At 42.8% G+C, this 15,180-nt stretch overlaps 1 protein-coding gene across 4 annotated transcripts in view; it reads left to right on the plus strand.

Moving 5' to 3' along the window:
- Nucleotides 1-15,180, plus strand: part of CAB39 (calcium binding protein 39) — an 88,329-nt gene that overhangs the window by 68,181 nt on the left and 4,968 nt on the right. For all 4 annotated transcript variants that reach the window (XM_057551201.1, XM_057551200.1, XM_007184700.3 and 1 more), the window contains 3 exons: nt 3,015-3,183; nt 10,257-10,316; nt 14,169-14,234. In XM_057551201.1, coding sequence (XP_057407184.1) covers nt 3,015-3,183; nt 10,257-10,316; nt 14,169-14,234 — 295 coding nt within the window. The remainder of the gene's footprint in view (nt 1-3,014; nt 3,184-10,256; nt 10,317-14,168; nt 14,235-15,180) is intronic.

Raw genomic sequence — 15,180 nt, forward strand, 5'->3', positions numbered from 1 at the left:
GTGCCCTAGCCACTTCCTTAGATGAGCAATGAGTATGTTATTGTCTTAAGCACCATTATGACCTCAAGTTTTAGGAGGTTTTAAAATATATTTGATGTGTCTCAATCCGTTGCAGTCATTATGACCAAATTTTTATGTCCAAATTGCCCCATCTTGGGCTATTGGGAGCTCCTTCAAATTGGCTCCTATGTCCTTTTGGCAAGACCCCATTCGTCTTTGATGGCTTCCTTGCTGTCTGGCACAAGATGTCCCTTGCTCATTTTGTACAGATCCTGCCTCAGGCCCGGAAACAGCCATTTCTTCCACGGGCCCTGTTGAAACTACCTGTTTAAGATGTTTCTGCTTTTTGGGAATCCCTGACAATCCAGTAGTTAGGACTTGGCGCTTTCACTGCCCAGGGCCCAGGTTCAATCCCTGGTTGGGGAACTAAGATACTGCAAGCCATGCAGCGTGGCCAAAAAAATAAAAAATAAAAAGATTTTTCTGCTTTTGTTGATTAATTAGTTTGGACTACTTTAACGCAATGAGATTATCCACTCAGGCTATAAGTATTGACACTTTGATGTTAGACATTTGGGGGAGTTATGCTAACAATATTAGTGTGCAGTTGAAAATAATCCTGTTGCTAGTGTTAGTCTAAATCTGGAGCAGTCGTTTTTCCACTGGCGATTTAAATGTTAATGTGCTAACAGGTTGTACAGCGTAACTGTTTACCTTGTACTCACTGGTTTACGTTTAATCATTTAAGACAAGCTTGACAAACTGCCATCAAAACCTGCCCAACTTGTTGTACCAAAGTGTCTTACCCTTGTCTTTCTAGTCTCCTGCCTGTTACAGATCAGCACAGATGAATTGTATGATCAGCCATGTTGTGAACAGACATTTTAATCACCTAAGAGCCAGTAAGCATTCTAGCTGCCATGCCATAAGTGATACAGAGGAACGTTGTTTTGATCTTGTTGAGGATCTGTGATGAACATATGTACAACAGAAGGATAATACTACTAGATAACACTACTAGTGGATTTCAGGGGATAAAATGTGGGTTTAGTCAATAAGACAAGAGTTGGTAACAGAGATAGACTTAGGATTGAGGTTCCGGATAGTTCCAAATTTGCATAGGCAGAAAAAAGAGTGAGTACAAGGGCAGGAATGAACACAGTGATTGACAACAGGAAGGAGATAGCCGGAATGTTTTATGGCATAGTGGGAGAGGAGTTGTACCAGAGGAGTAGCTATGATGTGGGGAAGCCTGGACATCAAAGCCCAGACGTTTGTCTATTTGATTAGCAAGAAGAAATCATTTTAAGCTCCTAAGCTGGAAAGGCTATTGATACACTAGTCGTCGGATAGATTTGTTAAGACTGAGCTTGAACAAAGGTGTTGGTTAGGGGTCACTTGACTGACTAGGTGTGACTTCATGCAGCTCTGGGAATGGATAAAAGAAAATGAAACAGATATTGCAAAGAAGTATTTAAAAGGAGTGGTGGCATTGAGGATGGGAAGGTTGGGAGTAGGTGAAGAGGGGAAGGTTTAGAACTGTGCTGTTCAATACTGTACCTACTAACAACACGTAATTATTTAATTTTAAATTAATTTAAATTAAATGACATTTAAAATTCAGTCCCTCAGTCATACTAGCCAGATTTCAAGTGCTCAGTAGACAGCATAGTTATAGAACATTTCCATTATCAAAGAAAGTTCTGTTAAACCTGTTTTAGACCCAGGTATTCCATTATCAAAGAAAGTTCTGTTAAACCTGTTTTAGACCCAGGTATCTGAAGCAAAATAGTGATGCCATATTAGACTTGTAGAGTTTATGGTAGGCCTTTAACTGAAGTTGTCCAGAAGCAACAGAAAATGCCTAACTACAGCCCAGGGTAGATCTGAGCTGGGGCAATTTAGGAGCCATGGAGGGAACCATGAGATCGTAGGAGCGTTCACTAGCAGGCCAGAGGCAACAGAGGAAAGACCTCAGCCAGGCAAGAAACAGAAACAGAGGAGGTAGAAAGGAGAGCTGGGAGAATTTTTCTTTTTTTAAAGAGAGAGATGCAAAGATCTGCATTGTCAGGAAATTAAATAGCAGAATTTATGAGAAAAGACCATTCGTTTTAGCGAAGCCGGAGGCCTTTACTAGTAAAACGTTAGGAAATGGATTCGATGGCAGGAAACTAGAGGCACTGAGTGGGGAAGGAGATTAAGCCTGTGTGTGCAGCTTGAAAGGGGGTGGAGGAACAGAGTGGTGTGTTTGAGCAGAATGGCAGAGTCCAGTCCGAGAGGTTTGATGTACATCAGAACGGAAGAGTCTGCTGGGCTGAGAGGAAAACAAGGTTCTCTTTCTGATCACGGGGAAGGAAGAGACGAGAGACATTGAGATGGGTGTAGAGGAAGGCTGTGCGGAAAGCTGGTGAGGGATGCCGTGGCGTCCCCTGTGTCCGCTGCAGGAGCCCTCGGCCATCCCTGACTAGGCACTTGGTGACATCCTTTGTCGCATTTATGTGTTGCTGCCAGCGGTCTTGAAAGTACTATTTTGAGTACTGAATTGAAACAATGAAGTATAAATGCTGTATATTTGATAGACCCGTGTAGATACTATGCATTTTAGGAAACTATTTTGCTTATTTCATATTGTTTTTTTGATTCAGCTTTTGGTTTTTCTGAATTGATGAGAGCACCACATGTAAAACTTAAACCCTATTTGGAGGTGTGACCCTGTAGGCGTCTCTGCAAATCTTTTAGCTTAAGTAATGAGCTTTTGTTCTCATGATCGCTCTCACGGCTGTTATTTTTCTTTGGGTTGAAGCAGTCACCACCAACTAAATGTGTATGTGCTCTCTAGACTAAATCCCTCCGAGCACATATTCTACTCTGAGAGAGATGCATTTCGTAACCTGCTCTGTCACTTAATTAGGACATGCCTGAAACTTCCTGTTCTAAAAATTGGAACTGTTAGAGTTTTTAAAAGAACAGTGATGGGGAAAAAAAGCAGTCATGTTTGTCTTTTCTTTTTGCAGGTATGAGTCTCCAGAAATAGCTCTAAATTGTGGAATAATGTTAAGAGAATGCATCAGACATGAACCACTTGCAAAAATCATTTTGTGGTCAGAACAGTTTTATGATTTCTTCAGATATGTCGAAATGTCAACATTTGATATAGCTTCAGATGCATTTGCCACATTCAAGGTAACATAAAAACTATAGAATTCTAAATATACATACAAGTGAGATTAACAGGTGTGCTGTTCTTCCTAAACCTTCTCTACCCTCCAAGTCTATACATGGCTGCCCTCTAGTGGGAAGAGAGAAGATATATTTAAATGTGTATTGTGACTCAGGTATACGCAGTAGAGTCACAGCTTAAAAAGGGTAGAAAAGTTAGATTCTAAAGTCTGTCTAAAAGGCAAAAAGTCCTGTACGGTCAAAAGTACACTTTTCTGTTAAATTACCCATCAAGTACGGTATATAGATATGCAGTACATGTGAAAATCAGATTTTTCTCCTGTGTTGGAACATACTGCAGCAGTTTCTTTGATTCAGCATCGGACAAAGTAGTTGGCTTCTGTTCGTGGCCGTTGTTAATTTGCAGTATACTAGAACCACACTCAGGACAGAGATTTCCCTATTGTGGACAGGCCCAAGGGCACAGTGGACTTCTGTCTCCCATCTCCTGCTCAGGCCAGAGCTTGTTTATTAAACACAAGGGGTGGGGGGTGCAGAATCACCAGTGCTCCTCCTCCCCCTGCCCTCCCCCCCCCACCTTATCTCCCTGTTGTGTGTTTGTGTAAATTAAATACACAGATGATATGATACCACTGTACAACATGCACATTTTTGTTCTGAATTGCAAAGTTCTGTGCTGTTTAAGGTATGTAGATAAAGCAGTAATGTTTATTAGTGTTTTTCGCAATGAGAGCAAGCCTTTATACGTTATATTCCCTTATGTAAAATGTCTGACCTCATAAGTGAATATTTAGAACTGTAATTTTAATATAATCAGAATTTAATATACTAACCTACAGACTGCTGTGCTCAGAAACCATGAACACTGTTACAGTGAGAAGTGGCCACTGTTTTTGTGAAGGTTCACTTTTATGTATAAAGAGCCATTGAGATAATGAGCACATGTCTTGGTCTCTGAATAAAATTTGTCCCTCAGGGCGATTGAACACCCTCAAAATGGGATGAAAGCCTGGGAACCTGGCTATTAGGCTTTCACTTTGAATGAGAATAAGGTGAGAGGTGCCTAGGGATTCTTAGAGAGGATGTCAGAAGACCTCAGATATTTATATGTTAATGTACAAAGCAAAATGAAATGAATTTGAGATTATAACATAGAGTGGTAAATATGACATCTTAGGTATCACTGCACTTGGTGGGATGGGACTCATGACCTGGGATATATTGATGGAAGGGGACGCCCCATTCAAAAGTAGCAGACCTGTTATGAAGGGAGATGTAGCAGCACCATGTGTCAAGAAGGGATACTCCTGGGTGGGAAGAAAGCCAGAAGCCTGAGCCTGGGACACTCTGGGAGGAGGAGGGTGAGGGCAGAGGAGAGGAGCAGCAGTGGGATGGGAGAATGCAGCCAGACCGCCTAACCAAGAAGAGGACACAGGTCACACGCTCCTGGCACAGTTGGCTCAGAGGTGAGAGAGATGTGCTGACTAACTCTGTGCCACAGATGTGAGTCCCTGATTGGCCTTGCTGATAATTCCATCTCAGTTAGGATTGCTTCTTTGAATGAAATTCTCACCAAGAAGAAAACGGTGGTAATGGAATCACTGCGGGTAAAGCAACCCTGTCGGGTCGTGGTAGCCAGAGAGGGAAGGATTGGGCAGAGTCAGGCAGGTATTCGCTACCTGAAGAAGGGAAACTTTAAAACCATGCAGGATTCTAAGGCTGAGCTCTAGAAGAGAGAGCAGTGAGGAGCGAGCGTGGCTTCTGTATCTCAGCTGCTCCTGATGGCACAGAAGGGGCGGAGCTAATTAAAGAGCCTCCTGAATGGAGAGCTCTCCAAGAAGCAAAGCTAAGTAGAGCCCAAAACTAAGACAGTATAGGAGAGGCACAGACCTATCAAGGTACCACCCCACCCCTCCTTAAAAAGTCTGGTCGGCTCTGGTCTCACCTTCACACCAGAGGTGCTGACAAGAAGGGAAGGAGGACCGCTCCTCTTCTGGTTTGCTAATGTCTTCTTTGCAAAGAACATTTTTATAGCAGAAAAGAATAGATGGTTCGTGCTCTCCTTCGAGAACATGACCAGAGCTACCTTCCCAGAAAGTGCACTCTACGCACAGAAACTTTGAAACAAACGCAGCTTATCCATAACCCTGGATTTAAAGTCCAAGGAACAGGTGCTGAGTCTTAAAAGGAAATTAAAACTACCTGCGTGAAATATGTCTAAGATTCATAGCTTGAATGAATGGGGTTCTGAGATAGTAAATCAGTGGCCAAATATTTGTTCGTGACTTTTTTTTTTTTCTTTGAGAAATTAAGGAGATGGGGAGGGACATCAGAAGGCCAACAAATATATTTCCAATTTTCCAGAGTAAAAGAAGGTAGATTCCCCAGAGAGGCTGGTGGAGCTCGATATTATACCTGTATAAGGTACTAGAAAGTATTGCTAAAGAGATGATTTCTGAGCATTTTGGAAAGGAAACCGTGTACCCACAGCCAGCATGGATTCACTAAGAGTAAGTTCAGTCATACTAATCTCATAGACGCCAGTAGATCAGGGGGCTAAGGGCGTGGCTGCCTGGATTCAGTTCCCAGCTCTGCTGCTCGTTTAACCTCAGTCTTTTCATCTGTCAAAATGTAGGTAATCCTAGTATGTCAGGGTTATTGTGTCTTCACATAGTACGTGTGCAGTGAACAGTAGCTATTAGAATTATTCCTTTATGACAATGTGGATATATTAGATGTTGAATAATTGTACAGGTCTGGTTTCATGGAAACAATGAAAAGGTAGGAGCTAGATGGGGTTTCAGGGTAGCAATTCATAATTAATTGAACGCCATATCCATAAGGAGCCAGAAAATGGATTGCCACCCTCCTGGAGCAAAATTTTTAGTGGATTTGTCTTTACTTAGCACAGCTGAACATTTTTATTAAAGACTTAAAGGGTGATAACAAATGTATACCATGAAGGGATAGAAGGCAGATAACAGAGATCCTGAAATAAGGCCTCATAAAGATCCAGAGAGGCCAGAAGATAACAGGTTGAAGTTAAATACAGATGAACTGAGGTCTTCCTCCTGAGGACTTAGCTCTGTGAATATGAGATGTGGGAGTAAGGTATAATAATAATAGGTAATGCTAGGTGTAATCGTTACAGAGTGTAATAATGACTAAAAGGCAGGTAACGTCATATCATACTCAACCTTATGAAGGAGATATTGTTTTTATCTCCTTTACAGATCAGGAAACTGAAGCCTAGAAATGTTGGGGGAAGTCAGACCATAAATGGGGAAGCCAGAATTTGAACCCAGGCAGTCTGACTAGAGAGCCCACCCTGAGTAAACAAAATTCTGAGTACGTCCCGTAAAATTAAACAGCATGACGCTGCTGCCCTGCCCCTAAGCTACCTGTGACCACATAACGTGTGACCTGAGGAGCTGTCGATGGTCTCACCCCACTATAAGCTTATAAGGTAACAACACATAAATGTGTTCCATTCCAGGCGCTACACTTTAAGAGGCACATAGACAAATAGATGACTTTCAGAAGACAGTAGATGGTGAGGGGGACTGAGAACCTGTCATTCGAGGAGTGGTTAAAGGAACTGGACGTATTTAGCCTGAAGAAGAGGAGACTCGGTAGGGACTTGCGTGAGAGCACCGCTTGTATTTAAAGTGGGTCCTAGAGAAAATGTACTAAACCTAGTTCTGTTGACTCTGACAGTTTTCTGGAAATAACCTGGGGATAGGTTTTGACTCTAGCACAGGAGGAACTTTCTAACTTTCAGAGCTCCAGAGGTGAACCAAACAGTTGGAAGAACTGAGTCTCTTGTCCTTGGACATAGACAGTCATCAAGTACGAAATTGGGCCACATGACTTGCCAAGCCTCTGTGAAAATAGCCCCCGGTGAGCAGCATTTCTTCAGGGATTCCAGGGCTGTCTTTGTGACATGATGTTTGGGACCCAAACTCACATAACTTTTAGGAATCTTTTTAATTCAGCCCACCCTAAAAGTTGGCTGCTCAATCTGCTGGACTTGGGAGATGATCCCTGACCTTTCTCCAGGTAATACCAGGGTCTTGGCTGTACTGGAATTTAATAGGTTGGGAAGTCAGAAATCATGTTCTTTCTGTCCCCCTGCTGGCTGGCCCAGCAGCTCTGCTGATCGAGGACCGCGTACACCCTGTCCGCTCTGCAGATCGCTTACCAGATGCTGGCTGCATGACCACTTGCCCTCGTTTTCTGGTCTGTCGGTTTCTGTCCCCCAGCCTGGTTTGAGCTCTCCAGAGCTCTCGGCTCTAGTTCCAAGGGTAAGGTCTTTTCCCACCGCTCAGGACACAGAGGCTCTGCGCAAGTCCCCACTTCCTCTTTTCCCAGCTTAGTATCAGCCTTTTTACTCTGGCCGGCTCCCAGCAATTGTGCCTTCCCTGCTGATGTTTTACTCTCCTTAAAGAAGGGCTGCTTTAGCAGCCTCAGCACCCCTCTCCAGTCTCTCCTACCCCAAGGCCATGGAGATGTGATTCCTAGATTGGCAGTGGTTTCCTGAGCTTCCTGGTCTCTTTAAACCAGATGATAACAAGTAGAATCTCTGATGGGGAGATGTTTGAAGCTCCCCCTTGTCGTGTGTGGCCCAACTGTGAGCCCCTTGCTGCTGCTGGAGATACAGCTTTCAAGGTAAATAGTCACCTTACTCAGACCTAAAGAAAAAAACTCTGGTGCAGCATATTTAGGGTCTTTGCTTTTCAGAGTAATACTTTCTACCTACCTGTTCCTAAGAAACCAACCCCAGTGGAGAGCCGTTGTCTCTGAGACCCGCTCCTTTGGCATTCTCTTTTGTCGTATCATGACAGAGCGGTGAGCCCCTGGCTCCCGGCTCTGTACTTCCTCACAGTGGCCTTCAGAAAGACCCAGCCACAAAAAAGTAGACGTGACCCTCAGTCTTGCATGGATCTAGCCACAGCAGTCCTTAAATTCACTTTTTCATTGTTCATTCAGTTCATTCCACGAGTCTCGTGAGTGCCTGCTCGTGTCTTTAGGTCCTGAGGTTCAGCAGTGATCTCTCTTTTTTTTTTTTTTTTTTTGGCCACACTGCATGGCTTGTGGGATCTTAGTTTCCTGACCAGGACCCCCTGCAGTGGAAGTGCAGAGTCCTAACCACCGGACTGCCAGGGAATTCCCAGTTCAGCAGTGATCTGTCCAGACAAACACCTGCCCTTGAGGCTCCTAACTCAGGAGAGACCGTCATAGACCACACAGTAGCGTGTTAGAGGCGGGACACACTCTTTAACAAGCATGCTTGATACATTCCCTTAAAGTTCTCATGTTCCTGTCTCCCTCACGTCTGACCCCATGGACCAACAGATAATATGAATTCTTCTAGCCCTGCCATCTCCTCCTTCCCATATGGGGAAGCCTCATAGCATTTCTTTCCAGATTCTTGAAGGTACTCAAACTCCAGGTTTTCTAATTTTGCCTGTTTAACCCCCAAGGGGGATTTGGGAAAAATTGGGTAGACCTTCCATGGGCATAGGACACATACCCCATCCAGCAGTTTGAACACCTGTAAGTCTTTGGGGTGGAGTTAGAAGCCTTCTTAAAAGCATACTTCAAAGATTGCTTAATGTGCTGTTTTCCCAAACATGTTCCCTGATTCTGTTGGTTCATTCATTTATTTATTAAATATTAAGTTCTTACTATGTGCTGGATACTGCATAGGTGCTGGGGATTCAGAGGTTAGTAAAAATAGACATGACCCTTGTATTTATAGACTTCACAGCCTATTATGAGAGAGACATTAATAAAATAATGCCACAGATGTCAGGTCATAACTGTGACCATGCTTTGGTGCCAGTGACCAGTCAGGAAGGGTTCCCCATGGAGGCGATGTTTGAGTCGAGGTCCAGAGGTTGGAAGTAACTAGGCCAGGGGAAAGCCTGTGCAAAGGAGGCCTTTCAGGGAAGGGTGCTAACAAGCAGGCAGCAGAAGAGCTCCCTGCGAAATCTCTTGAAACCTGGTGGATCCCCATGAGGGAACCAGAGCTGTAGCTCTTGCCTCATTCGTTGACCATGGAGCATTCCTTAGAGCATTTCTCAGAACATACTTCAGGAAACACTAGTTCATTGTAACCTGGGTAAGTCAAACATAAACAGCAAAGAAAACAAGTTAAAGGAAAGTTGGTTTGGAGAAAGGGGATTATTGGTAGTGACCTCTCCAGTGGGCAGCTCTAAAGGAATTTAATTCATTAATTCACCAAAGATGAATTGGCTGTTCCTGCTGTCACATGTTTCCATTCTTGTTCCCACCTGGTGAGACCAAGGCTAGTTCATTGCTTAACTTCTATGTCCTTGAAGGCAAGGACCATATCTTTTTTCTTTTGTAGCCCCAGCACCTAGAACTTTATCTGGCACATAGTAGATGTTTTCTGAATGAATGATCCTTGAGTTGTTTCCAGGGAAATTCATGGGGTGAGGCATAAGCTCTATTTCATAAGGGTGCACAATTGGACTCTAGGTCATACTAACTTTTGGTGCTACATGTTTGCATCATTAGTCTGCTTACTTAGGAGCTAATGTTTATAATATGATGGGGCTTTTAAAAAAAATTCTACCTCTGAAAAAAGATTGCATTCAATATGAAACTGAATGTAACTGAATTTAGGAGGAAGAAGATGGAACCTCCAGTACTTTTTTTAATAAAAGAAATGTCTTCTTTCTCCACCAGGAGCAGTATACTATTTGACATTTTATCACAACCGTTTACTTTTATTTCATTTCAACTCTTGATTCCCTTTCTTTGAGTTTTTATCTCCATTGCCTTATAATTTTTTTTTTTAATTTTTCCTTCTAAGAGCTGTAGACCTGTGACACTCATAATCATTACAATCACAATTTGATTATTAATGATTTTATTTGCTCTTACATAGAATCAACATTTTCAGTACAATTCATGCTCAAATGTTTTTAAGTATAGTAATTTTTAACAACAGTTTTTATCAGGTAAAATGGCGTGGAATGTTTAGGATTCTCTTTTCTAAAAGAACTTGAATGCCAAACAACTGTAAAAAGTGTATTTTCTTTTTCTAGGATTTACTTACAAGACATAAATTGCTCAGCGCAGAATTTTTGGAACAACATTATGATAGAGTAAGTACATGAAACACTATCTTAAAATAGCACATTGTACGTTTTGTTACCAGAAATGAAAGATTTTAATTAGATTTTGTACCAAAGTATTTATTTTGGAAATACAATGTTTTTAATTGGTGCTGTAATCATTTCTCTACTAAAACGAGGTATAGAGCGTTACGTGGTCAGAAACAGAATTTTATCTTTTTGACGACACACTGCCCTTTGCATCTTTTTTCACTTTAGAAGAGGAAAATAAAGCACTTTGCTGCTGAATGATAATATACAGTTAAGATAAAAAGAAAATTACTGTCTGACTTCTTATCTTCCCCTTACTTTCCGTTAGTTGCTCACATTCCCGCTGCTTACAAATAGAGAGAAAGGGGGACAGCAGCGGGTAGATGGGCAGAACTCTAGCCTAGAGGACGCAGCAGCCAGTTCTGCCCTTGCTCTGCTGCTGACTCCTTGTGACCAAGACCAAGGCCCGCTGGGGGACTCAGAAGTCCGTCCTTATTTGTAAAATGAGGACATTGGATTAGCCCAGCCTTAAGGCCCCCTCCAGATTGAGCTAGTATTAGAACCCCCAGAGGTTTGTGAATAGTGCTGGGTGCTCTGATAACCTGGTTGCCCTTGATCACCACAGCAGTAGCGTCATGTGTTCTCTCCCACCACGTGTCAGCTCTGCTCTCCACGAGTCCCACGAGCGCTTCCTTATGCCGTACTAGTTTAATGTAAGGCATTGTCCAAGATCTCATAAGTGCTCCTGGAGAAGTTATGATAATAACAATCCACTTAAAATTTCTATCTCTCCCTCAAGATTTGGCTTAGGTTTTCATTCTTCCACTAGTTGTTTGAATTTTTAAAATCCTAGGTATTGTTAATACTTCATTGTTCACTGTGCCATTGAACTAAATTAGAAGATTCTTGGAGGCAAAACCTATGCTTTCTAATCCTCTTGTGTTCCTTTTCCCGTCTTTCCCTCCCACTCCCAGTAACATCATAACACAGTGCTGAGTACATAGTAATTCCCTCATAAATAGCCTCATCAATGGCTTAAACATACCTGGTCATTTTTTTTTCTGCCCGTGTACATCGGGATGTGGGTGTGTTTTTTTTTCCTGTGCGTTTGTTGGTTTAAATCGGAAGCACAGTCATTCTGTCGGTGCCTTTTACAGTCGTTAGAAGCGTGGGCTTTGGCACCAGGCTGCGTGGAGCTTGGCTTCAAGTCCCAGCTCCACCGTGTGCTTCCAGCTCTTGGGCAGCAGCCTTCATTCACCCTCTGTGCCTTTAGGACCTTCAGCTCTAAAAGAAGGCTCATAGTAGCACCTTCTTACTACTGGGTTGCTGTGAGGATTAGATAAGAATGTGTGTGTCAAATGCAAGACACAGTGCCTGGAACACAGTAAGCATTTAATAAACATTAGCATTATTATTTCTATTACCACATGGTCTCCCAGGTTTTTTCTTAGTTAAACATATGAGTATCTTGATTTAAAACCTACCAAAGATAAAAACTAATTTCCCAGAAATTTACTACCGGCAATGATGTCACTTTAATTTTGCGATAAAATATTTTCCTATATGTTATTAATTGGTGACATTGGTTAACAGGAGTTTAGCAAATTTATGTGCGGCAGCTGACAAATGTGCATGCAGTGCAGTCAGATCCAAGGAGGAGAAGGAGAGTGGGGAGATGCAGGCAATTTAAATTAAGCGGAGGTGGAGTTACTGTGCAAAAACACACGTTCTAAAGTCTGTACACTTGACTCTGAGCTTTCTAATAATTAAAGCATAGAGGGAAACAAAACCAAGGAAAAGCTCACAGTATCTGTAAAGCTTGTTAAAAAGAAACAGCCTTTTCTAGCACTGGGACCTGGAACAAATTTCTCCCGTTGACATTCTTAGACGAGGATTGAATTACAGTGTCATGTAGCGGACGCAGTCACCGAGCGTGCCTCTGCAGTAAATAAAATGCTGAACTGAAGTGCGCTCACGGAGAGCAAATCTTTGAGGAGCCCAAACAGTGCCTGTCCTCTGTCTGTCTTAGTCGTTTATTGCCGGCCCAGGGATAAAATCTAACCAGGCAGTTCTCCTTGAGAATAATTTCTTGCAACCAAGCTTACCCTAAAAATTATGCGGCAGAAAATCTTAATTTGCATTTTCTGTCGAGAACTTGACGTGTTGCTGTTTCTGCATTGTTGATTAAAGGCAGACCCAACTGTTTGATCATTGGCTTGACGATCATTTGAGAGAAGGTAGGGTTAACAGCCATCTCTGAAGAGAGAAGTTTTAGTTGCTTGCATACTAAATAGATGGCCATCCCACCTCTGCCTAGAGATAAGCAAAAGGGTGAATGCATAGGCAGTTCTGGTTAGCTCTAAACCAAGGGCTGGAAAACCTTTTCTCTAAAGGGCCACCCAGATAGTAAATATTTGAGGCTTCATAGCCATGGAGTCTCTGTCAGCTTTCCTGTCTGTTCTACTGCAAAAGCAGCCATAAAGAGTTCATAAACTAAATTTATTTACCAAACACAAACGAGCATGGCTGCGTTCCAGTAAAACTTGTATAAAAACAGACAGTGGGTTGGATTTAGCCCATGAGCTATAGTTTGCCAACCCCTGCTCTAAACCACAGACGAATGGCTGATGAGAACCCATCATAAAGCAAAGGTAGAAACAGTTTTAGCATGGACAAATTACAAAGCAGGCATCCTCTACCACCCACCACAACCAAGGAAAGGTCTCAGTAAAGCACTGATACCCAACAGAGTCATACTGGTACTGCAAAATATTGGAACTTTTAAAACCTGTCCATAGGGCTTCCCTGGTGGCGCAGTGGTTGAGAGTCTGCCTGCTAATGCAGGGGACGCGGGTTCGAGCCCTGGTCTGGGAAGATCCCACATGCCGCGGAGCGGCTGGGCCCGTGAGCCACAATTGCTGAGCCTGCGCGTCTGGAGCCTGTGCCCCGCAGCGGGAGGGGCCGCGATGGGGAGAGGCCCGCGCACCGTGATGAAGAGCGGTCCCCGCACCGCGATGAAGAGTGGCCCCCGCTTGCCGCAACTGGAGAAAGCCCTCGCACGAACCGAAGACCCAACACAGCCAAAAATAAATAAATAAATAAATAAATAAAACCTGTCCATAGTTAAAGAGCTAACTGGCCTTCTCTTCTGACTTTTGGGAAGTGTGGCCCTAGCCCTTGTGTGCCCCTCACTTCTATTTCCCACCTCCCCGCTTTCCTCTGCTTATGCTCCTTACCATTCCAGGGACACTGTTCTTGTTAGGGGGCCCTTCACTCATGCTGTGTTCTTCCCTTTTTATCCCCCAAGAGTATCTCTTCTCCCCATTTCTGAATGAAATCTCTCCCATTACTCAAGTTTGAGCTCAAGTCCTACCTTCTTTGGGACACCTACCTATTTAAAAGTGCTGATTTTCTCCTCTCTTCTATTTTTAATTATTTTCTCTTCTTGCTTTGAAAGAACAGGCAACTTTTCTCTTTGTGCTTGTGCTTTGGACTAGTTGAGTTGTTAAAAATAGGAATTTTCTAATCTAACACCAGGAAATGAGAGCTGACTCAACAGTGAGGAAACAGTGGGGGGAAAGGGAGTTATGTTGTGTGCATATGGAGTTTGGACAGAAGAGGACCAGATTTAAGCTATATGCGCACCTGGTTAGAGCTGGGAGGGGGCCGGGAGCCTTCTTCATGGAGGTAACCAGTGGGTATCACCTTGAGGATGGGTGTGCAGCAGACAGGAGGGGCTGAGCTTGGGCAGCGATTGGCCTTTGTGCTGTTAGAAGTTTGTACTCAGGCTTTTTAATGTTATCTACTGGTCTTTAAAAAAGTAACTCTGATACGTGTTTTCTTGTCTTTTAGTTCTTCAGTGAATATGAGAAGTTACTTCATTCAGAAAATTATGTGACAAAAAGACAGTCACTCAAGGTATGACAGATTATTGAAGTAGTTCATTTCTCTCCACCCCTTATTTGAAATGTGTGTTTGGGGAAAGGGAGATATGGTGCTATGGGTTCTAGACCTTTGCAGGGAAAATGCATTTGCTCACGGTCAAGATTTTTGTGGAAAGGAGCGGGCGGGGTTCAGCAGTGGTTCACGCGGGGCAGCTGCCCCTGCTCACCTCCTCATGTGTTGGAGATACCAAAATGGAACATACAGAATTTTGAAGAGGATTTAATCACTTAGTAATCAGGTATTTTAGATTTTGGAGCCTATTGTTAAAACTTAGAATCGTATCACCGAATTGAAGGCACTGCAGGTGTTTTGTTCCCCAGAATGCTGCTGCCCAGATGGCACAAGCTTGCTGTGTGAGGGGAGGGGGGTGGCCGTGAGCAGTGACACTGTGAACCACAGACGAGTTTGGCTGCTTTGTATCAAAATAGGATGTGGACAATTCCATTTGAAACTTAAATAAAAATTTAAAACTCTAGAACAGGGTTTGGCAAACTACCAAATCCAGCCCACTGTGTATTTTTGTAAATAAAGTTTTATTGGAACACAGATGCATTCTTTTATTTACATATTGTCTGTGGCTGTTTCGGCTACAACAGCAGATTTGAATCGTTGCCCCAGAGACACTGTATGGCTAGCAAAGGAATGGATATGAAGCAAGTCTTTCATTCCTACAGTTTCTCATGAACACATGGAGAAATTTTGAGGACCAGTGGTACTCTAAAAATGTACTTTAATTTGTACTCTCTTTTTTACTGCCACATTGGCATTTATTTATCTCTATATTTATTTTACCAGCAAATTTGTATTCCCTGTACCAAGCTTCAATTTATTTGTTTGTTTGTTTTTGTTTGTTTATTTTTGGCCCCACTGCATGGCTTATGGGATCTTAATTCTAAGACCAGGGAATGAACCCTGGCCC

This window comes from Balaenoptera acutorostrata, chromosome 8 (assembly GCF_949987535.1).
Source record: "Balaenoptera acutorostrata chromosome 8, mBalAcu1.1, whole genome shotgun sequence".
Taxonomy (NCBI): Eukaryota; Metazoa; Chordata; class Mammalia; order Artiodactyla; family Balaenopteridae; genus Balaenoptera; species Balaenoptera acutorostrata.